At 33.0% G+C, this 26,027-nt stretch overlaps 1 protein-coding gene across 13 annotated transcripts in view; it reads right to left on the reverse strand.

Annotated features, from left to right (window-relative positions):
* Positions 1-1,634: 1,634 nt before the first annotated feature.
* LOC134533152 (poly(rC)-binding protein 3) overlaps positions 1,635-26,027 on the reverse strand; it is a 162,101-nt gene continuing 137,708 nt past the window's right edge. For 3 of the 13 annotated variants that reach the window (XM_063370479.1, XM_063370478.1, XM_063370480.1), the window contains exon 10: positions 1,635-4,906. In XM_063370479.1, the coding sequence (XP_063226549.1) occupies positions 4,822-4,906 (85 nt within the window). In that variant the 3' untranslated portion in view covers positions 1,635-4,821. Of the gene's footprint in view, positions 4,907-17,016; positions 19,864-26,027 lie in introns of those variants that run through there. The other 10 variants (XM_063370469.1, XM_063370468.1, XM_063370470.1 and 7 more) reach the window with 7 other exon arrangements.

The following is a 26,027-nucleotide window of genomic DNA, read 5'->3' on the forward strand; positions in this document are numbered from 1 at the left end:
CATTTCAAAGTCTAGAAAAAGAATTTTTAAACGAGGTCTATTTTAGTTTACAAACATTATTTTATATTCTTAATAAAGTATTAACATGATTAAACATTTTTTTTAAAATATACATGTATATATATTCTTTTTTTTTTCATTTTGAAGAAAAATCTATTAGTAATAAAAACATTAATTATTTGATTGCCTTGCATATACAAGATTTTGTTTCTTTGGGCTTACTTACAGTGGAAAGGAAAGAAAAGGAATTGAATAAAAAAACTTCACATTTTTAAGGCCCCTGTGCTCCAGTAAATATGCCTCTCTTCAGTTGCATCGACTGAAAATGCAACGAAGTCCAGATATCTAATTATTGCTCTGAGCATATATATTTTTTTTTTGCTGGAATAATTTCGGGTTGGTGGCTAACGATGATTCACACCCGAGGTCGGGAGGGAAGGAGCTGCAATCGGGCGTCGGGCATCATGCAATGACTGTGAGAAGGGAACGCATCATGACGTCAGGCAGATCCACAGGTTTCAGGTCACATCACGGTGGCATTAAGACACTCTGTTTTTTTTAGGGACAGTCTCAAGATGGGAGGACAGAGGGATGGTTTGTCTACTTCACCAAGGTTGCCAAATTTCACTCGTAATACAACTTTCCTTACGTTAAGTCTATCAAAAAAAAAGGCTAACCATACATAACTCTACTGAATTGTTTCACCTCTTATTCAGTGAAAGAAACTTCTATACTATTGTACTACACAGGGCCTACAAGAGTAATTATGTTTTAAGATATGGATTAAATTTTTTTTTATTTTAATGATTACAAAGTGATATTTATTTTAATACATATGACCCACAGCCAACAGTTACTTTATTTCTTAGTACAGTAATGGTATAAGTGTGAAAAAAGCTGTTAGTTATTCACTTGACAAGTCAGAAACCAAAACATCAATAACAAGTGAAAGAGTGCAAGAGTCTAGAAACATTCCAGACCTCATAAATGTAAAGTCTTATTTGAAAATGGAAACGTTGCAATGCGCGGGAAGTTAATTTCATTAGTAAATGTGTAGTAATTATCTAGGGACAAAATCTTTTGCTAGAAAGAGGACACCTATTTATTCTGGCAACAAAGAAAGTTACTTAATGTGTATGCACAGGTTCCAAACATACACAGTTACATTAAATACAAATCATATGGCATTCATCAATTGGATATGCTTTTTTTTTATTTCGAGATTCAAGAAAAGTAAAAAAGACGTACCGAAATAAAGTAAAAATTGTTTAAAAGCTTCCACGAAAGAACACTTCTTCAAAAGCTAATTGGTTACTTACAGCTGCTGTGTTTGCGTATTATAACTGACCTTAAACTTCTAAGTTACAGTGATCCTAAACTGCCAAACACTGTGCAGAGTTCCGCTGCTTGCAAGTGCTGCAAGCAAAAGCAATTAGCTAAGCATTAAAAAGAGTCGCACAAGGTGAACACCTGAGACTCCCTCATCTGGAGATGAAAATTCAGGTCCCAATGGAGAAATATTACAGTTTTTTTTTTAATTTCAAGTACAAAATAGTACAAAAAGGGAGAATTCACACACAAAAGGTGGTAATTTTCTGCCATAGAAATAAAATTAAATTATAAACATTGATTAGTTTAAAAAAAAACATTACTGCTGGCATTCAGGAAATTTTTAAATATGGTAACTATACATGCAAAAAAATCATAAACTGTAACTTACGAATACAAGAGAAATTTAGAATGTATTAATGATATTCAAAAATTAAAGATTAAACAAGGAGATATGAATAAATTATGTCTGCAATTTTTAAAACGTATACTGCAACGTGGTCATCCAGCGAATAATGTTCTTAATGATTGCAGATTATCAATATCATCTTTACAAGCTTATTGGCATTCACATGTGTTACAATCGAGTGTAGTTTGGCAAAGAGTACAGGCAGGAGAAATGGGCTAAAAAATCTGGGTTCAATGCGAAAAATATTTTAGCATTATCAAATAATATACTTGAATGCCAGATACAAGTTATTATATGTTATGATCTCCAAAATATATTCACACATATTGAGGACAAATTTCTTTTAGATATGAAATTACACTTTTGGCTTGTAGTCAAAATGTGAAGAGCCTACCTACTTTGTTTTCATACGTCACAGAAAATTAGATAACACAGTGCGGCTGAATCAGCAATCCAATGCCACAATCTTAATGCTTATTCTAAAAATTTGAAAGAAATATATTAAAACAATCTCTTCAGCTAACAACACAACAAAGTATACATTTATATTAACATTCATTCTCTTTATTATAGTATTACAAAGTATTCTCTCACATGTATCAACAACTTTTACATGCACAAAGCAACTAACGGATTGTCCCGTGTTTTACCTGCAACAGCATTAATTTCAACTTATAGCAGTGAGCTGGATGCTAAAATTCTGATATGCTATTCAACTTCCCCTTCATGCACTACAAATTACCTGATATGATTCAAGATTTACTTTTTGAACTCACTACTTCTAATAGTTGCCAGAGTGAAGTTGTTTATTGTACGACAGTGTATGATATGGAAGTATATAAAAATGATATTTTCAAATAGAATAGATATGTCAGATTTTGATACTTGAAGTGAATGTAATAACATGTTTGCAAAAAAAACTTCTCGTGTGGATGTACATTAGAAAATGTTTGGTATGAAAAATACTGCTTAATAGATATGTTATAGAAACAAATATGATGATGCTTTAACAAATTGTGTCCATTAAAGTTTATTTAGGTGACATTTTCATGATTAAGTCTCTGTATCAGACTGTGTTTGGTGTAACATTGAACCAACAATAGATTCAGAATGTTTTGCACAGTCATAACTGGAGCAAAAGAAAATTGTCTCTACATTTCATTACAAACTGCAAAGTTTTCCTTACATTCTCGTTACCAGACTGTGAGAGCTTACCTAAGAGACATAGTCATATCAAGTCTACCTGTTGTGACACAACTTAAGGGTTAAAATGTTAGTTTAAACAGGGTACCTATCTACACACAATACTTCATTAATTGTAAAAGTCCACTTACACAATCATTCCGCATTTGAACGATACAAGTATGTACTGATATAAAATCTCGGTTTTAAACTGAAACACTTTAAAATCACAGAAATTTGTACACATTACTTGAATTGTCCATCCATACAGTGTTTCCCACATACAAAACCAGTAGTTTCAACAATTCAAAGCCGTGTTGCAAAGTTAAGTGTTTAAAACCGAGATTCTATTGCATGAATAATGTCTTTACTTTAAAAAAATTACATTACAATAAACTTGAGGCTATTTCTAATCACAGCAACAATGATCTGCCAGTCTGAATATAAACTTGGCTTTGCTTACAGTGCTGTTATTAAGATACATAAATAGTTCTTCCACTAAAACAACAATAATACAATCTTAGACAAAGAATCTTCACACAAAATAAAGTTTCTATTTTACACATTTAAAAAAGTCATTATTACTGCTACACTGCAAAAAACTGCAATGCAGTTCTGTGATTAAACTGCCACTTAAGAAACACATGAGCAATGCAATAGGACAGTTATCTTTGTAATACAAAAACAGGTAAAATTAGATTTGGCACATACCTAATTATTTAATAATCAAGGAAGCTTCTTGAAACTGGAAAATGGAAGATATCAGTGGAATCACATTTTGTGGGAAATAATCTTTTTCTTTTTTTTTGTGATTTAACCTGATCACATTCTCTATCCACAGGTTTCACAACCTTCAGTCCTCGTCATTAGCCACGTTATCACTGTTATGAGTATATTCTGTGGGAACATTGTTTCATTACTTTGACTAACTTTCGTCACAACAATATTGTAGTGTAAATTTGATTTTACTCACTCAAACTATAAATATATATTGCTAATCTAAATAACTGTATTGTCCCACATATTGTTGACCTGACATTGGCCCATGATTCCCTAAGAATAAAGTTTCTAACATACACGTCAATAGCATTTGTACAGCAGCAATGTAACTAAATTTGACAGAGTTCTGAAAATGCCATTGTAAAGATTCAAGAACTGATATCTACTTATTAAGTGAACATACAAACAAAAACTAACAGTAATTCACTGTCTTGTACATAAAATATTTTAATTATACACAGTGTCACTATATACGGTATCTTATAATCTGAGGGAACAGTATGACAAGAATACATTTAACTAACTGGCAAAAGATATTAAACAAAACAATTACCTAAAAATTATTTACATTACTTTATTTAAATATAAAAAATAACAATAACTAGCACATATGACAATAAATAACAAGCCAAAATAGTTGTACTAAATATTGCATTGCATGATGACTCTCACAGTAGTTATGGTTTGGCATTTGAGAAACAAATTTAAGTGTGAGATTCTTTCAATCATAAATGTCTTAAATATACTCCACAATTGCAATAGCAACAAAATAATATCAATAAATATATAAATAAATTAATAACAATTAACAATTTCATTTGATTTAAAAAAATCACATCTTTGGCTTGTTCCCTTTAACACACAAATGTAACTCCATTTATGGTATAACAAGTGCAAACAGATGTCATGAGTTGCACATTTTTATGGTGAACCAAAAATTCATAGTAAAACCTGCATAGTAGTTGACACAATTTACTGCATCATTTAGAATGCTTTACTAAGCACATTATTTTATGTACTTCTAAAATCCCTATGAACAATATAAAACTGTGACTGGAAACAAAATTAAAATCAACAACACACTCGAAGAGTAACTTACGGCATTAACAAATTCATTTTGATTAATGTATTGGCGCTTTGACAATATGATTTGGAGCAATGTAGTGGTACCCAGGGATTGGCATTCCTGCAGTTTCCATTGATATTCTGGAACAAAAAAATGTGTGCATAAAAATAAAATCATAATCTTTACAGCTAAAAACAAAGATTGTACAAACAGGAGAATAAGATATTAAAAAAATTACCAACTTTTTTTCCCCCACTTAAAATTTTATCAGAATTTAAACAAATTATTTTATAGCCCAAAAAAAAAATATTTTTATCAAATTTTAAATAATTTAGCATATTGAGACATTGATTTTTTTAAACCACGACTGTAGTTTTGTAAATAACATGGTACTTATTTGGGTTAGACAGATGAAACGTGTTGGATGTCTTTCCAAGTTCATTATACATGTATTATACATATATGTATTTCTATATTCATATTTAGATACTCATCTATTACAAACGTTTCCCCAGAAATAAAGCTTGAAAATCTAAATTTCATCTAATGAACAGCCTATTTATTAGGTTTGGTGCTCTTGTTTGTAATATAGCTATGGTGTGTCCTTGCAACTTCTAATCGGAAGATTTGCAAGGCCGTGACCTAACGACACCGGAAGCATTTTGATATCAGCAGACCAACGCTCGCCATCATACTGCTTTCAGTAAATCAAACGTGAATGAAACCAAAGATCTAGAAGGGACAGCCAATTCAACAAACCTATAGTTTTGCCTCTTGATATGGCAACTATTCAAATATAATCCATCAATGTTTCATGCTTTCCTTCAAAGAAAATTAAATGTGTCCCCCTTCTTAATTTGATCTCACAAAATGCTTATATTTTAATAAATTATATATCTATATATATATATATTTTTTCAATGGTAATATTGATATGTTTAGTTTCTGTCTGCAACATTTATTTGGTATCGAGGAGATACATAACTCATTTTACACTGAGAGCCACTCTCAACCACAACTCCCGAGGAGCGGAATCAGAAGCCCAATCAAACCAACCTTAACACAAAAGATTCATTTTAAATATGAAGCTGGAATCCTCGCACACATATTCAGTTTTAACAGTCACTGAACTGAAAATGGTAAAGGCCATGTCATGACCGTGTTGGAACCATGTTGAATGGTAAAATGTCACTCACGTCGGACAAGAGAATTTGTCACTAAACAATGAAATTTTTTCCTTCATAGATTTCCAAATCATGCATGCAATATAAAGTTACAAAATAACTGAGCTAAATATAGAATAAGCACTTAATTTTATTTTTTTATTTTTTATTTTTAAAATGATGAACTATATGAGATGTGCAGACATTTCACAGACAAAACTAAAATGTAAACACAGATGCTTAAGAAAAAAACATGTAAGATACTTACTTAATGACACAGACATAAAATACCCTATTTTTAGTCTCAGACACTTTCCCTTACATATTTAGAGAAAATAATAAAATAAAATAAGGATAAAATTAATTAATAAAAAATAAAACTCACATTCTACTTATAATAAATCACACTTTTCAAATAGCAGAAATAACCTAGAGAAAAATTTGTAAAATTATCAGTTTGTCAATACTCACCCTTATATTTAGAAATTTAATGAATAAAACAAGAAAGAGACAAAATACACAAGAGAACTATTTGCAGATGCTATGTAAGATATATTATTTTCATGAAAAAAAAATTCACAATTCACTCTCTCCACATTTTTCAATTTGCATCTAGTAGTACCTTCCCGACAATAAAGTAACTGATACTCCAGGAAATGACCTGATAAATAATTTATGGTAATATTAGTATTTTATTGTCTACAATATATGGACCACGGGCTTCATTATGAATATATACCTGGCTTTTAAAAAAAATAGAAAATAACTTGTATAATATATCTAGAGCAAAAATCAACAACAAAAATGAATTTTCTAGTCAGCAATGCATGTCTCATTCAAAATCCATAAAAATTACAATGAAATAAAAATAATAATGACACAAAAATGCAATGACTGTGCCTGAAGCATTGGTAACTAATTCATGACTCCATATTATAGAATCATATCTACTTGCAACACAATGAAAACTTAGAAAAAGTTTTAAAACATCCAATAAATTGTAAAATATTAACTGCAAGGGCGTATGATACAGGCCAATATAATTCAAGTCTTCAGTAAAGTTAAAAGTACAGAACACTTTCTATTACACATATTGCAGTACATACACATTGCATTTGTTTTGGCTATGTTTTGATCTATACATGTATTTTGTAATTTTATATGGTTACTTCTGTTTATATTTATACCTATTTGGATATAGAGTATGTCCATGAAAGAATGTTCCAGTTTTAAATTTTAATAGTATCAACTGTATGTTGTAGAGTTTTGGTTCAAGGTAAAAATTAAAGAGTACCTCAGTTTTAGATAAGTGCATGCACAAGAACTGCTTTGTTGTTTTCTCACTTGCAATGCCACCTACGCAAAATGGCAATTAGAAGAGGGTGAACCTGTAAACTTTATTTGGCAACAGGATGGAGCCCCTCCCATTGGAATCTTTTTGTACGAGAGTGGTTGAACATTGAAGTCCCTGACCATTGGATTGGTCGTAATGGTCAAGATGACATAGCTGTTTTTCTCTGGTTTCCACATTCACCTAACATAATGTCATGTGATTTATTGCTCTTGGGCTTTATGTTTATGTCTACGTTTGACCGCTACCTAATGATTTGACAGTTGGGACACAGAATTGAAGAGGAGATTGCTTCCATTACTCCGGACGTGTTAACCAAACTTTAGGTTGGATGCGTGCCGTATAACTAAAGGTGCACATATTGAACATTTGTAAAAAAAAAAATAAAAAAAAAATAAAAAAACCTAGGTTAGTTTACCTTCAATTTGATATATTATTTGTTGTAAATAGTCTAAATTAAACTGTTATAGTATGCCATTGAAACTGAGACATTCTTTTATGGACAACCTATATATTGATTTATTAGAGTTGGCAGTCAACTACAAACAAAATTGAATTTGTACTAATGGTACACTAAATACATAAGAATGATGTGGAAATACAAAAATAAGATCATAGAACTTATGATTCAGATCAGTTTCTTCTGACAGAAATGTTCTGATAAAAACTGCTTTCTTTGTTGGTAACAATTTTTTAAACAAATGTTTTTTTTTTCTTTTCAAATAATTTGGTACAGAACAATTGAAAATCATCTTAATTCCATATTACTCGTAAAAAAAACATGGTTCCAGGTCACTATTTTAAATTTACTTTTAACACGGTTAATCTTGGTAGAATTATTGAGTGGCCAAACTTCAAAAAAATTTAACAAACATATAAAGTAGGTACCTACATAATTTTTGCATAATTAGCTGGCAAAGTTGAATTTTTAACATTTTTGTGCAGTATGGATAAGGAGAGCCAAATGGAACAAATAACTTAAAATTTTTGGGTTTAAAGGCAATGCTGGAGCTAAGGCAAGGCATGGTTAAAAATTCTTTAAAAAAATTAATTTTTTTATTTAGCCATTTTCAAATCATAAAAGGCTAGGTAAAAAAAACTATTATTTTAAAATAAATTAAACCATATCACATTAGCAGCCAGTAAAATTGACCATACATAAAAAGTTCCAGTTTAAAATTCCATTTCATTCTATTTATTTATATTGCACAAAAATGTTAAAAATTCAACTTTGCCAGCTAATTATGCAAAAATTTAATGATGTGTATATATGTATTTATATTATTTCATTTTGTGAAAGTTCAGCCACTCAAAAAGTAGTAAAGATTAACCGTGTATATAAAATAATGACCTGCAGCAGGACAAACACCCTTAACTACGTACGTATGTTATTCTTGGAGGAACAAATATTATGTCCATAGCAATTTTTGGCTTCACACTAATTTTTGCACTGTTCAACTTTTTAAACTGCATATTTAAAATCTACACATTTACTGGTTATTTTTAGAGCTGTTTTCAACTCTCCCGAAGTTATTAACATGACACAGTTAGAAACTGAAGAATGCTTGCAAACTACAGAGAATATGGACCTGCATATGTTACACCAAACACACTCGAATTCATGAGATATAGCATTTTGAAACTTATGCATAAAGGGTGGAAAATCCGTACACTATACAAATCAAGCTTTATATGAAAATTTACATAATACAGTAAAACTCTGTTAAGAAGTTTCCTAAGCTAGTTATAAATTCAGAATTATTAACAGGGAAATTTTATTAAAAGGGCGAGAGCTAATTTTTTTCAAACTGTAACATTAAGCAGAAAAGGTATTGTTCTTGCATGTCAAGACAGAATGGCACATTGTTCTTAGTCAACCATGTTACCATTTCCGTTTCCACTGCGAACTCTAAATGTGGTTTATTTTCTTTTACCGATTGGTACGGCACATTATCCATCATACACTTTTTTACAGCAGGTTCCGGCAATACAGCTGATGGATTGAGCACTATTCAAAGTCTTCCAACAATTTTTGTATTTTATTACAAATTTTTCCCCTATGAACCTTTTTTTGTCAATTATTTTTATACCTTAAGTATATATTTTTTTCCATAATGATGATGGTGATGTCCATAAAAGGGAAGAAAGAAAAAATAACAATGTGTATGTCCACATTTAAGTTTGACATTATCCGCTCCCTTCCCCAGGTCCGATGCAGTGTGTCTCTGGTCTGGTGCGTGCGCGCAGGTGGCTATTCAAACAGCGAGCCTTCAACTGCCAAGGATTGGCCGCGGTGCGAGTGTCGGTGGTGTTATTTTGGTATGTTGTGTTTTGTTTTCATACTGTAGGGCTGTATGTTATAGTGAAAGTGCTCATATTATATCATGATTTTCCTCATTTCATTACTTTTAGCCTGTGCCATCACATTCACATTAATATAACTCGTTATGTTTTTGAAGGAAACTTCTTTGGGTGCGATGGGAGTCAAAATTCAAGGCCGAATTTTAATGCAATGTTTTTGTGAAACATTGTTGTGAAACATTTCTGATACGAAACGAACAGAGAGATATAAAGAGAGCACTATGCTATATACGTTGCTGAGCTTGTTTTCGTTCTCCTCTTTGTGCAATGATTAGTCCCTAACCAAAAAAAAAAAAAAAAAGAACCGAGAGATATATAGATATGTAGATGGACGAAAGAATAAGACAGTGTATGTGCATGTGCTTGTTTCAGAAATGGATATAGGTACCCTATACAGTCAGTTGTGAGTGCCTTAAATTTTATATTTTCTACCAGTATGCTCACTTCCTCCTTGTTCAAACAGCAGCTTACACAGCACCATTGAGACAGTTCTGCATTTCCTGCGGAAATATGACTACCTGTTATGATTTTCATATTTCATTCAGCGATTGCCGTGCTCCAAAAGGCAGAATTGTTTGAAGAAACAGTAAACACGCACAGTTTTTCTTCATCGTGTGAGTATTTCGACAGTGAGTAATAATTATTGTTAGTTAATCATTATTGATTGATCAATAATTATTGATATCCTGAGCAGTTATTTTTAAGTGAGTAATAACCTTGTTGATTAATGTTTTTTTTGTAAGTATTGAATACTTGACCACTGTACTTCCTCTACATCCATTGAAATTCACACACAGTACATCATCACCATTTCCATTCAACTTTTAAGGATAAAACCTCAGAGTAGATAATGCCAAACATGACAGACAAATCTTAGTTATGGGCACTCATTCGCATGTCTATTAAGACATCAGCGGGTCGTTACCACAACGCCGAAATACCATTACGCTGAATGTCAAAATTGACCACAACGCAGACAGCTAGAAAACTGCTGTGTACCACAATGCCGAAATAACAACTGAATGAATTTGTGTGTTTCTTAAATGTACCTTAATGCTGAAATACCACAATCAAACCTAACCTAACCTAACCTTACCTAACTAACCTAACCTAACCTAACCTTAACTAACCTAACCTAACCTAACCTAGCATAATATAACCTAACCTAGCATAATATAACCTAACCTAGTCTAACCTAACCTAACCTAACCTAACCTAGTCTAACCTAACCTAACCTAACCTAACCTAGTCTAACCTAACCTAACCTTTGTGGCAGTCCTGCAGTGACATTTTTCGGCGTTAGTGTATTTCGGCGTTGTGGTAATTTGGCGTTGTGGTACACAGCAGTTTTCTAGCTGTCTGCGTGTGGTCAATTTGGCATTTCGGCATTGTGGTGCGTCCCCGACATCAGCTAGCTCTTTGTTCTCTGCTTTAACACTGCTTGCACTACTGCCTGCCTTACCTGGCATATGAGCAGTTCATGCTGGCTTTGTGTCAGAATGACTTGGCAAATAGGAGCTGCATTCTTTTACTGTGCTGTCATGTTGTGACCTATCGCCCCACCCTTTCCTACTCATTTTTTTTCATCATAATAGTTTATTGAATATATATTTATATTAACAAAGACCATAATCTCAAATCTATGTGGAGGGGGGGGGGGGAAGGGGGAATATAGGCAGACAATGTGTCTTGCACACAGAAGCTGTGTTACTTATTTATTCTGTACTCTAAACTTTCAGTTAAAAAAAAACTTGAGTCAGCTTAAAGAAATTTGAGCTCACTATACAATAGGCATGCTCACAATGTACTGTCCTACATACTAAGTTTGTCTTGTACAGTTCAGTATTTTTGACTTTTTTTTCTTGAGGGATGGCAACGGTGGTCTTATGGGGACAATCCTTTCACCCCTGAAAATCCTATAAAACATATTAAAACTGTATAGCTAACAAAACACTATCCAGTCTGCACCTGACAGAAGTCGATTCATTATTTTTCTTAAAAATGTATTGTTTTGATTTTTTTTCAGCTTTAATACTCTAAAAAAATGGGGCACTATAGTTTTGATGATGTCTTGTGAAGACTTAAAGAATGTGTTCAAATAGCCTTTAAAGGGGCTATTATTTTTTCAGAATTCCCGAACCTTCATTTAACTTGGAGGTACTCCATGCCATCTACAAAGCTCTGATCACCCACCCTTCCAAAACTTCGAAGCTGGATCCACCATTGAAAAAAGGTATCTTCTGTATTACTGGCTACCATCCAATCTAAACAATGTCTAAATAACAAGGTACCTAACTTTCTCAAGAGACACTAATTAAAATGGGTATCATGCACAGTATCTAATATGAAGTTGTAAAAACTACAAGCTTATTCTTTTGATTGACAATGAGTGGTAGAACATGATATTCATTAATATTTCAATAGTAAATTATTAATTATCTTACTGTTTAGCATCAAACACTGAAAATGAACTTTAAGCCAGCTGCTCTCTAAAAAGTAGGCAGCACTCAGTGTACATGCTTTCTTTCATTAATGACAGGTCAATAACTTATTTCCTTTTATAGTAAAAAAAAAAAGTTATTTATAAACATGATTAAATTTTTTATTATCAAAAGGCTAAACTTATCCTAAGAAAACTAGTAAAATTACTATTCTGGAGTACAAGTTTCTAACAGTAATGAGGCATTTGGTAACCAAGAAATTTTTTTAGACAAGACAAAGTTAAGTATTTCCTCCAATATTCATTTTCTTTTTCTGAAGACATCTTCTACCTAAAAGAATAAATTAATTCTGAAGTGAAACTTCTTTAGATCGCCAGAGCATAACAAAGAGTGGGGCACTCAAACAATGGCAGAGAGGGGAAGGGAAAGAGGAAGAAGAAATAACAAACAACTTGGAGGGTCAGAAAACTATAAGACACTATGCAGGATTTTCGCCACCATGTACGTTACAGTTACAATAATTGTTTAGTTCAATCAAATTATTGAATATTTTGTTTTATCATTCAAGTGATTATTGATGTGTGAAATTTAATTTCTCACATGCAGCGTGGCCACGCACATTTTTTTCTTTATTTTTAAAATGGGTTAGTTTTTTGCCAAAATCAAACACAAAAAAATTGCATTACTAAATATTTTTACATGTGATAAAAGTATTTTCTTAAAAAAATAAACACAGATACTGATTTAATGAATATATACCAGAGACTGTGAAGACTTATGAAAAAATGGTTCAAGTTCACTTATTTCAAACATCATTTTCAGACTCTAATTAAATACTATTTATGTTCATAGACCAAACACATTTAAGAGGTAACGAAGTGTAGAAAGAAAGCATTAAGTATGGCACTACTAAATTTTGCAATTTTGTACTCTACATTCATAGCAAAACAACAATTTTGAACATAATACGTAAGCAGAAGTAACCAAATATTTAATTTATTTATGCCAAACAAATCTTAAATGTTTGTCAAGTTATGAAATGCTCTAATGTGTTAGTAAAAAAGGATATTTTAACAGTTCTGATATCAGAATGTTTCAGTTATACATGCTGTGTTGTAATGATTTAGTATCAGACACAAGAGAAACATGACCATATTCATACATAACATCTTAAAGTAAACCTAAAAATACCTTAATAATGATCTAACTATAATATGTCCCAACCCCTAATTAAGGCTACTACTATTTAACGATCAGGATCACTTTTCATGGAGCTTTAGACCAAAACTTGTAATGTGTTTTTCTCCAAAAATGGTTGGGTAATATCACTGAACCATCTGTTACCAAAATGATTAGTAAAGTTTAGTGCTTCCCCAAATATGTTTGTAGCAATGCTTCCAAGTATTACGGATTTTCCGTTATTATAACTGATTTAGAAACCCATTTACGGAATCACATAATGTTATTATTTACTACGGAGAACCTCAATAATATGTCATACTTTTGGTAAAGCATAGTTTTTTTAAAATCCAGTTAAAAATTAGGTAATAACTGGACGAAAGCTGTTGGATAAACATATAAGAATAACTATCTGAACCTTTTTATTTCCTAACAACTTACATTGAAAAGGCCTTAAAACTATAATTTTTCATACCTGCGTTCTAAGAGCATACATAGCTTTGAACTGAGTATTGTAAATGTGCTAAGCGGCCAATGTATGGATACTACTTAATTTTCAAACTGCAGTGATACTAGCAGAATACACAATTCAACGCTGGTCACACCAATGATAGCCACAAAACGATAACAAGCAATGGACTAATCAATTTTCTTACAGCTACACAATTTATATACATAATGGACACAGCAACTGCCACAATTTATCATAAAGCACTTTCAAACTAATACATAAAATCTATTAAAGATAATCTCTGTTTAATTTGTTACTGGACAATATCCGACCAAAGGGGTAGAATTGGGGAAGGTTTTTTGAAAAACAGAAAAATCGCTGTTAACTCCCACAATATGGAAAATATCACATTAGTTTGAATGTATTATAACTTGTAGAAGTAATACCTAAATCTTTTGTATGAATAAATTTTTATACAACCAATCATAACTGCAAGGGGTTGAAAAATCCAGGATTAGAGGACAAAAAAATCTTAACTCTCTTCGTAGGCACATCAAATTTGTACAAATTGTTTGTAAAAACCTTACATTATCTATAACATTCATTAGAATAATAATTTTTTTATGACCAACCATTACTGCAAAGGATGGAATAAAAAAAAGGTTGAATGACAAAAAAATTCATAGCTCCCTTAGTAGGTACACTATCAAATCTGTCCCAATTGTTTGTAAACCTTATAAATATTATCAAAACGTTTGACTGAAATAATTGTTGATAAAACCAACTATTTCTGCATGGGGTGGATAAAGAGGTGTTAAAATACAATAATAAATTAGTAATTCCCTTAGCAGGCATACCTTCAAATCCATTCACATTGTTTGTATATCTCATAATTTTAAATAAAAACTTTTGTCTGAAACAATTTTTGATAATACAAACCATTACTGCAAGGTTTAAAAAGCCTAGGGTTGAAAAAAAAAACTTACTTACCAAGTACTCTATCAAATTCATGTTTATATTTAACATTTAAAATATTTTTGAAAACTTTTGTTGCTAAAGTAAATTTTATATAACAATCCATTACACTAAGGAATGGAAATAAGGGCAGAAAGACAAAACGTCACTACTTTTTTTTTAATACCTATACATAATATCAAATCCATTATAATTTATATTGTAAATTTCCTAAATTTTATTTAAAACCTTTGGCTGAACCAATTTTTGATGATACTAACTATTACCATAAAAACCAGGGTTGAAATATAAAAAAAATGTTTTAAAACTTTCTTAGAGAATTTGCCTTTAACAATCTTAATATTACCTTAAACCCTTGTTCAAAAAATTTTTTATACGACCGCATATTAGTGCAAGTGATTAAAAATAGTGTTTGAAAGTCAAACATAATTGCATAACTACCTTAGTAGGCATAATATGAAATTTGTTAAGATATTCAATGAATTGAATTATTAAATGCTTTTCGTAAACAGACCCCACTCGGATATCTTGAGTAGTTTTGAAATTGCATTGTTTTTCCTGAAGCTCAGTACACCTTAGGGCCTATGTGTGCCCGGGTAGAGATGGCACACTTAATGGTGTGTGCCCAGCTTTTGTCATCTGGCGTGTAATTTTGCATGATATTGTGTGCAAGTAATTGTGGCTCGATCCCATTCATGTGTGTCCGCAGCCGAAGAATTAACCTGCCCTTCAGTCCTTTGGAATGACACGTCTCGGATATTTTAGTTTTGGTGTAAAATGTAGTAGAATTCCAAATATTTCTCCCAGGAATGTTCAATGCAGTGAAAGCCCTGTTAAATGAAAAGCATGGATACTTGTCAATGGAGTTTAAAACATATTTTATATAAGGCTTTAAATTTTTAGGACACGTTTCAAGCTGATTAACGTGAGTCACGGAAGTAATTTTGCTAATATTGTTGACTATACTCACACTTAATACGAACTGGAACTTTTTAACGTAATATTTAAATCCCGACATTAGAATTATTAAATATTTGGTGTATCCCATTATTGTTATTTTTTTGTAAGCAATATGCATTATGTTTTGAAAATCCTTTTGAATGGTACCATTTTTTTTATAATAATCATGGTAATTATTTAAGAGATTGTATGCACAAAGTTAATATATTTTTTTTAATTTGAGTGCTAATATGTACGCATATAACCAGGTTAATTACACAAGCCAACAAGGAAAAAAAATTTAGGTGCCTAGGATTTTGCTATATTTGGGGTGCTTAATCCAAATATGAAATTAGTTTTTTTCTAGCAGCTCTACTTTTTGAGATAAGTGTGAAGAAAGAAGTAAAACCACCTGCTTGACTCAAGCCACTTCATCACAGGGATACCCCAGGCTGGGAATCCCCACTTCGTCAACGGGATATCCCAGGATGAGAATCCCATCCTTCATTTAAACGCTTCAACTAAATTTGAGATCAGTTTGTGGGTTTTAGCCGTGCAGGATAGATTGAAGTTGATAAAAAAATGAGTTTCAGTAGAAGGAGTTTTGTAAAATATCCTGATATGGGTTAGATAAGAGTGGCCTAAGAGAGAAGACATGGTCGTTGGAGGAAAAATGTTATTAACGAACCCTTAGTTGAACGAGAGATAATCATCTTTCCTCCACTGCATATCAAGCTGGGCCTTATGAAGCCATTTGTAAAGGCTCTTGATAGGGACTGATTAAGCTTTGCATTTATAGGGGAAAAAGTACCTTACTTGAGTATGGAAAAAATTAAAGCAGAGCAAAAATCCTGGACTTCATTTGTTGCATTTGTTGGACATTTTCTGGGCCAACAAAATGCAGAAAACCATGTTGAACTGGTAAACGATATGCTAAAAAATTTCAAATCCCTTGGTTGCAGCATGAGTTTTGAGGTGCACTATTTACACAGCCACCTGGAACGTTTTCCTGAAAATTTAGAAAGGAGACAGCAGTGAGGAGCAAGGTGAAAGATTTCATTAAGATATTAAAATTATGGAGGACCGCTATCAAGGAAGATGGGAAATGCACATGATGGCAGATTATTTAAAAAGAGACTGTTCCAAAGATATATTCAAGAATTTCACAAAAAAGAAGCTTCCAAAGTGATGAGTGACTAGTTGGTTCCACCAATGATGTATGTACTAATAATATTTGTATAATATAATGATATTTGTATAATACAGATATTTTTAAAATATAATATGTGTAATATACTAAGAATTTTGTTTATAATTTTTAGATTTGATTCATGGATTTAACCTAAAATAACGTAAAACGTACATTTCCCTAATATGTTATATCTTAGAAATTTGACCTCCTAGGGACCAAAACATATTTGAATTTAGGGCATCAAATTCATATGAAATCAGCTCCAAATACCCCGGCACCGAAACTATTGTTTGCCTGTATTATTTTATACCAGTCAGTATGCAAGATTTATTTTTACTTTTTTTGGTGGTATTAAATATGCATTATTTCCATTCTATAATTTTACTACTGCCTACTACTATTCCTCCTCAAACATCTTTTGCTCTGCTAAACTTGATTAATTAAAAATAATTATTTTTGCTCACATCCGTTTTGGTGTAAGAGTGGGTCAAGGAACTGAAGCAGCTATAGAGTATTCGTGTGATTTTGATTTATGAGGATGTTGCAAGTGAGAGACACTCCTTCTGGTGGGGTTCAGGGACTGTGGTTACTCACTGATAGTGTGAAAAGTAGCCACACTGTCAACCGATGAAGTGTCTTCCCTATGACGGGTGAGAAAGAGTATGTGTGTCCTGCAGATATTTTTTTAAATGACACATGAACTAGAAAATATTTAATTTTTTTTTATGAATAATTCCTATTGTAGTAAACTAAATGATGATGTTAATACTATACTTCTACAGTCTTTATAAGAGTTTATCTTACAGTTTAATATACAAGCAGGGCATAAATTTAATTGACGGCATGGAATGGCAACAAAAGGCTATTTTTCTTAAGGGACATACACATGTCCATAAACAAAACCCTGCAAAGTTACAGGTGCAAACAGTAGTGCGCAAATTTTAATTTGGTGGGCTTCAGGGAGGCTTCTCCACTGGCTGAGATGGCGTGATCGCAGTGCCTTGGCGTTCAAATGCTCCGTGGCAAGCTGGTGACGAGTTGGGCGCAGACATTTAGAGACAGCCACATGCAGTTTGGTGTACATCACCCTTCTTGGAATGAAACTCCCAGTTTCCAGCAGTTGCTGGTCGAGAGAATGTCTTCCCATCCGGTACAAGTCTGTTGGTAAATGTGCACTGCTTCTCCAGCAATTTTTTTTTTGCCCGCCCGTACACCATTAACATAGCGGTCTTCTCTGAGAATACAAAGTACGCCGGGCTATTGTTGTTTGGAGAGTTCTTTGAAGCCCGCCAATTCAAATATGCACATTACGGCTCACGCTAGTAACTTTGCAGGGTTTCGTTTCCAGACAAATGTTCAATTGCATGGTTAACTAATATATTAAAAATGAACTTCCATGTCAGAAGATGAAATGAAAATAAAATAAGAAAAGTCAGTCATATACATAGTCTACTTTTAGATCAAAATTTCAGAAAAAGCACAACTGGAATAAACATTTCTTTTTTTTTTTAATTTCACGACCATACTATTTTTAATACTAGTTTAATAATAAGAACTGCCGAGTGGCAAGGGCTCACATGCATGTATTTTAAAAATTTAATGAAAAACCCAAACAAAAAAGGTTCCCAATTTCTTTAACAAAAAAAACACACCACTTGTTGTTGCATGAACAAATTCACTTGAAGAAAATAAAATAAACCTAAAATATTTTTACTTGAATACATACTTTTATTGTACTTCTATACATTATTGTAAATGTTGAATTACAAAATGTTTAAATCTGAACAAAAACCAACTACGTACACGAAATAATATAAATGTTTGACTGTAATTTCAAGTATGACACAAAGATTTATATGATATGTTGTAAAAACTTTTCAAGAAAACAGTAATAACAAAATAAAAATTAAACACTTTTATATAAAATGATACATTAAGCAGACACATCTACTAATCAATGAAGGAGATAAAACAGTAATTCCACTGTGTCTCCAAATATGATTCCACAATATTCACCTGTCCATATTTATAAAAAAAAGTCTGCTGACTAATAAAAATTATTCTAATGAAATAGACTTGAGAAAAAAACTCTAGAAAAAACATAAGAAAACTACAACACCGAAAAACTTAAAATATCTTATCGTAATACGACATTAAAAGATAGGAAACATCTATTATATCTAGCATTGTACACGATTAACACATCAAAAATCACTTCCAAACTTTGATATATGGAGTAAGTAAACACAAAAATCACAAGCATGAAAAATAATTGAATAAAAAAAAATACACTTCAAAATAAAGTAGTCATAACATATTTTTACCGGTGATCCAAGCACACAGTTAACGTCAGTAACCATCCGTGTGTCAACATAATTGAATACATTGTCTTAAAAACTAGAGAAAAAAAAACCTCACTAATTGCAGTCTTTGTTCAACAGGTGTTTTACAATTCCAGCATCTGATTTTTCCAAAGATTGCAGATATATTGCAGCGTTAAAAGAAACGGTTACTTGAAAAGTGAATCCGACGTACGGAGTTCTCAAAGAAAAGGCTAGGTAGTCTAAAGACACAACGAGCTGAGCTTACGAACTAGGAGAAACCTCGTTAAGAGCAGCGAGCATTAAGGAGGTTTCGGCCTGGCGACAGCCCGCGCTGGAGCGAGGGCCACGGGACGGCTAGTACGGAGCGAACTTGCTGCGCTCCGACTTGTTGAGCTTGGCTCCGTCCTGGGGCCCCATGCTCGAGCCCGGGCTGCGCAGGCGGGGGGTGAAGGTTTTGTGGGCGCGGTGGACGCCAGTGGTCTGGACCGGCGAGGACCCGCCGCCGCCCAGCAGGTCCGACAGCCCTCCCAGGGCGCTCAGGCTCGACAGAGCGTTGAGGGCACCAGGTTTGGACAGCAGCTGGGCGAGAGGGATGGCACTGGCGAGGGGGGAGGCGGCCGCGGAGGAGGGACCACTCGAGCTGGAGCCGGGAGTCGAAGAGCCGGGGCCTCCGGGGTTTGCGGGATTTTGGGCCTCAAGGTTAGCTTTCTGCAGTTCGACACTGGAGGGAAAAGAGACACGGACATACGGCGAGGATTAAAATCAGGTTGCAGAGAGAAAAAAAGTGGCGACTGTGACATCATTACTTCCCTTGGCTCCTTGATGCTCGACCAAACCATTTTATAAATTAATAAATAAGCAACTTTTAAATTCTCTTTGTATATAATACTTTGCTGGCAATGGAGGCTCCAAGTTTATAATGAAGTCATAGTGCACCAGAAAATTAAAATATTAAAACAGCAATGGAATCCTGTGCACAAGGAAAGAACAGAAATGCTATACCAAATTTTATACCTAAAAAGTACTTTATAATCCCCCTGGCACTATTTTAAGGCTGCTGCAACATATTAAGTGTTTCACCTACAAAGGTAGAGATAATAGTCACCTTGTGATGCACTGGCATATAAAATACCTGGTACTAACTTGTGTTTAGGCCCAACCGTGAGATATCAGGTGTGTCCTGTTAACCACATAATGCATGCACCATGCTGAACACAGACAATTATTTCTACATAAACATGAGTTATCATGCAATAGTCACACTCATCAAAAATATTATCAAATACTGTAGCAATACTAGGAAATAATGATTCAAAAATTACACTACTCTATGTCACTTAAACATGGAGTGAACAGAATTTAGGCACTAGAAAATGTGGTGCAGACACAAGGAAATATTGCAAATCATTAATTATTTATCAAGTTCTCAGTCAAGTCATGCATCAATAAGCATAGCAGTATAACCTCATCTTATACTAAATGCCTATGCTTGAGCCAAGTGTTGTAAGATAAATTTTTTTCTAAATTGCACCAGACCAAAATTTAAAAAAAATTGGTATCCCTAAACAGCAAAATGCCATGAAGATTTCCCATTTTAACTACCAAGTTGCAAAGAATATAGTTACAGTCTTCTGCTGGGAAATATTACACTTTTTACAAATAAAATATTTCAATTTGTAGGTTTGAATGTTCTTAGTAAAATAATACCCAACTGTGCAGATAGGGTAGTTGAATAAGTCAGAACTAGCAAATAAACTGAGCAGTGATTCTACCTAACATACTATGTCAAACAAAGATCAAACTATTTTTTGTCTTTGAATATAAGAATCTTTTACAAATGAAACATAAATATATTTACATACAGGGGGTGTTCAGTTTAAAATATATACTCTAAGTGGATATACAAGTAATGTTAACCATAAAGATAAATATAAAACAGATTACAAACTGGCCTAGCATCCCACACCTGATATACTGTGCCATGTAACTTGTCACAATTTTGACAGTTTTTAAAAGTAGTACCAAAGGTCTACCTACATACCCTTCTGCCCCTTGCATTCTGTCAACAGTGTTTGTAAACAACTTCATGTAATTTTCAGTGTTCCTACACAAACACCCAGTTATGCTTTGCAAGTGACAATTGGAAAATGGGTACCACTGGTACTACTTTTGAGAGCTGTCAAATTTAAGACCAGTCATAGGCTTTAGAACAGTGTTTCACAGTTTACAAGAAAGTTTTCAGTGATAGAACATAAATATTATAATAAGTAAGCGAGTCCTGGTTAAAATAAACAAACACGAGTGGGAATAATGCACAGCATAAAAGAAAATAACTAGCAGATAACCTTGTGCTGCCACAGACATAAACATGCATCAGCTTACATCAGATCGTTACAAATTTTTGCAACAGCAATTTTAAGCCAGTCACATTTCAGAGGTGTATGATACCTTGAACCGTTATGTAATAACAGGTATACAAAAAAGAAAATGTGTGATTTGTTTTAAATTTGTTCACTTCCATTCATTTAATGTCTACTCAGACATTCCCTTGCCATCTTTTATAAACTTTTCAACTTAAAACGTGATAAGGTTGTACAAATTTATTGCAAGTTAAAAAATGACTTTTCATATTCATCTACTATATGTGTAAACAAGTTCATATGGCCATTATCATTGCTGTTCATGAAAGCCGGTTGCTAGATGTGAGCTTATAGATTTCTCTTCAACACTCTACAGAACACCTTACATGACCTTATAAATGTACTACCAAATGGGAGATGGAACACACAAGAATGTCGTAACTTCCACAGCATACTATGTCCTAGCAAATTTGCCATACACTTAAGTTTCCTTTCCCGATAACGTGTTAAATTTTATTTACAAAAGCTTTGTGCTTTTAGCTTTAAATTTCCTCACCAATAAAGTAGCCAGCAAAAACAAATTTCTCATGGCCAGTTGCACCATTCTGCTCTTCGATCTGCAATCCAATGATCTTAGCCCAAGAATTTATCTAGGTGTCAATCCATTACACCAACACACACTGAAGCTATGCTATCTTTGCTCGCATGAAACAAAATTCATATATTTTCAATCTATGGCAACCAGCAGCTATAGTGTCGCAGAAATGTTTAGTGCATTTTTATTGGTGGGTTGGAACGACATACTCATTACAATTGGTTCTGATTCTGTGAGCAAATGGTTGATGTGGTTGCCACAAGATGGCAACCCGTGCAGCAGTTATTTATCTCTGTTGATTTTTATTACCAACTGAAAACCCATATTGGTATTTGGAAGTAAATATAAATCCAAGAAGTCTGAAATATGAATAGGTTTTTTTAAAAAACAAGCTGTAGCATTGAAAGCCTTTACCATCTTAGCATATAAAAAAATTGGCATAAATAATTCTATTTTTTATGATAATTTTCAGTACTAGGTTACATTTTCTGTTTCACGGTAAATAATGGCTGATTGTGTGTTTCAGAGGTAGTTGTATGTTGATAATGTGTTGTTTTGCTCTCATTCTCATTAGTTCATGTTTGTAAGTATGTCTGTTAATTTACGAAATTTAAACTGTTAAAGCTGCTCAAAGTTATATTATTGCCTATTTGGCTGGTTGGTTAAGTTTTCAGTGTAGTCAAATATATCTTTCTTCACTTGTTTTGCTATCATTCTTTGTCTGAAAGCATGATGATACAATGTGACAGGCATGAGATAGAGAGAGACAGATGTTGCCTTGAAGTGCAAGAGAGAGGCAGAAATGGTCCCCGCCGAACATGGGAACTCAGGACAAATAAATGTATTATCAGAATTGGAAAGAGAGAGAGAAGGGAAAGCCCCTAGTTGAACCATGATCAAAAACCAGTTTATGAAATGATATCACGATTTAACTCTTAAGGGTGCAACTGACCAAAAGCTATGCACAGTGATACTAATATGTAGGGGAGGTAGTCGCTTGAACATGACAGGAGTGATGACATTACTGTCAATTCAACGCACATTTGCTGCTCATGAGTTAGCACCAATATGTGCATTTTGCAGAAAACAGGGCACATAAATAATTTAAAAAATAATGTGCTTGTAGCAAGTTAAACAAAATAAAAATCGAAAGAGGTAAACAAAACTTTGGAGTCAAGTTTTTTAAAAAAACTAAAATGAAGAAACTAATTTATATGAGCAACAGACCCACAAAACAAACTAAGTATATTGTATATAAGACCCAATGTTAAAAACTTTTGTCAGTTATCAATAGTGGATTTTCATTAACATTGTGTTTTTTAAACCATTGTGTTTTTTAACTTACTGCCTTACACAAACGATGACATGTACAAACATAATCACTTCATATTTCCATAGAACTTCCTTATTACCATTTGTGCACTTATTAAAACAATAATAAATGGTAGCATTATTGCACGCTAAGTATTACCTAATATTTTATTAATAGTATACTATGTATTAGAAACATTATTTGTAAGTTAAGTAGGGAAGCTAATATTTTCTATTTAGGGTACACAGAACCGGATAAAAAATACAATCATTAATGTAAATATGGTAGAAAAACATTTTTCGAGCATAAGAAAAAAAACCTTTATGAACGCATAAAGTAGTAATTCTTTATAAATTATTTTGTTTCAAAAATCCATATGAAGGAAAACATACTCCACTCTTGTTATTCATAACTTACTGTTTTATTAGTATATAATACTGACTGTACAGTACATAATAATTCAAATTCTCAAAAACATCATAAGAAAAATAAGGAAATAAAATTTGTAAATAAAGATATCATTAGAAAGAACACAATTTGATATAGTTAAATATGTTTTGAAAAATATTACATTAATATTCTGATTCAAACGTGTATTCTGTTTTTAGTGGCTACAATAAATTCCAGACATTTTGTAGAAAATAAGTCAACTTAAGTCTACAAACCCTCTTCACCCCTCAAAAAACAGCCCTTGTTTGAGCACCATAAACATTTAGGTTTACACAGTCAGAACATTAAGGCAAAAGGATGTTGTAGCATTTATTTTGAGTGCTGCATGTTGTAATGCTTTTTGCGGTTGCTGTATTACCCAGCAGCACTTGTTATCTACGCAAGGTCACGGGCAGTATGGGAGTGGCTAATCATGAGATTTGACAGTTGCACATTTATTGCTCTGCACTAACACACCACTTCGCAGCAGACGTTCCTCCAGCGGTCTGGAAAATCAGTGCCTGAACCCTATTCACCACTACAATGCTTACCAGTCAAAGTTATGTAGCACTTTCCCCTCCCTGCACATGCATTAAGCAACCCACCCCTTTGCTTCTATGTTTGGCAATCCTCCCCTTTTTTCCTTCATTGGGCAACCCACCCTACTCACCCTCCCACACCCCTTCATTTGGTAACCCACCCCTTACCCTAAATTTGGCAACATGCCCTTTTACTTCTATGTTTAGTAACCCACCCCTTCCCCCTAAGTTCAGCAAACCACTCCTTCACTACCTACGTTTGGCAACCCACCCCTTACCTTCCTATGTTTAACAACCCACCCCTTCCCTCTTCATAAATTGTTGACAGTGTGGTCATTAGAGACTCATCAACACAGGCTAGGAATCGGCAATGGCTCAGACGCTCAGGGTAATGAACTATCCAAGAACTTTGCTTGGGGTGATTTTGGGCAAACACTGAAAAAATTAATCAGGATAGTTGAACCGTGCTTTGAAACCAAGTGTTCTCGAATATGAATCATGTGTCTTATCACAGAACCATCTTCACTGAAAATGCACTTTGTGCACACTCATTAAAAAGTACAGAGCACATCATTTTTTAAAATTATTTTTGCATCAAGTAAAGGTTGTTAGTTTATAGAGCACAAATTATCTTCGCAAGATATCAGTCTGTAAGAAAAATTAATATTTAAATAATACAAAGTGACATTTTCATGTTATTGGTTTTATTTCCTTTCACAAATTTTTACTAATTAATGATCAGAACTGATACAATTTGCATTAAAGGCCTTCAAATAAGTCTTGCAAATTTAAAAATATCTACATTACTACTGAAACGAACACACAGACATATGGGCCAACAGCAGTAACCATAGGCAACATGGCTTCTCACACAGTAACATGCTGTCTTCACTGATATTTTGTAATTTTTTCATAACTTCAGGAAATGGGGTTGGTTTGTTACATCCACCATATTCCCCACTGGCAATCATAATGCCATTCTTGTTTGCTGTACATATTCCAAAGAGTATTCTATAAAAATTGAAACCACAAGTTTTTTGAGAACACCCACGATAACCAGAACTAATCACTATTCCCATTATCATATTAAAAATTTTCAACATAAACCTTGTTCCATCCCAAATTACAGCCAGTAAGTGAAGTATAATTACGAATTGACAGTACAATGCAGTAAATATAAACAAGCAAACTGTGTATGGTCTATCTACAATATTTATGATCACAACATGCATAAATTAGTTAGCCATTAACCCACACCCATAAAATAAATATTACCTAGATAATGATATTTTGTAAGCATATACATACAGCAAAATCTCTTTTATCATAAATGTTTGGGACTGCAACCATTTTAGAAATTTAGCTAGATTATTGAACGTCAAAATAATTTTGAAGGGATTACAAAAAAAAAATTATAGTGTTCAAAGTTGATATGCATATGATAAACAGGCCTAGTAAATGATTTAATCTCACACTTTTTAAATATTTACTATGATCATTTAGTTGTAGTTTATGGATACAGATGATATGTTAGCGAAAAATTTATTTTTGAACTAGCTAATAACCTACAGCTTCGCTCACACAGTTTCAGGGTTTTTTTTTTTAATTTTTTTTAAAAAATTTTTATTTTATCATTGTAAGAAAAGTATG

Source organism: Bacillus rossius, chromosome 6, assembly GCF_032445375.1.
Source record: "Bacillus rossius redtenbacheri isolate Brsri chromosome 6, Brsri_v3, whole genome shotgun sequence".
Taxonomy (NCBI): domain Eukaryota; kingdom Metazoa; phylum Arthropoda; class Insecta; order Phasmatodea; family Bacillidae; genus Bacillus; species Bacillus rossius.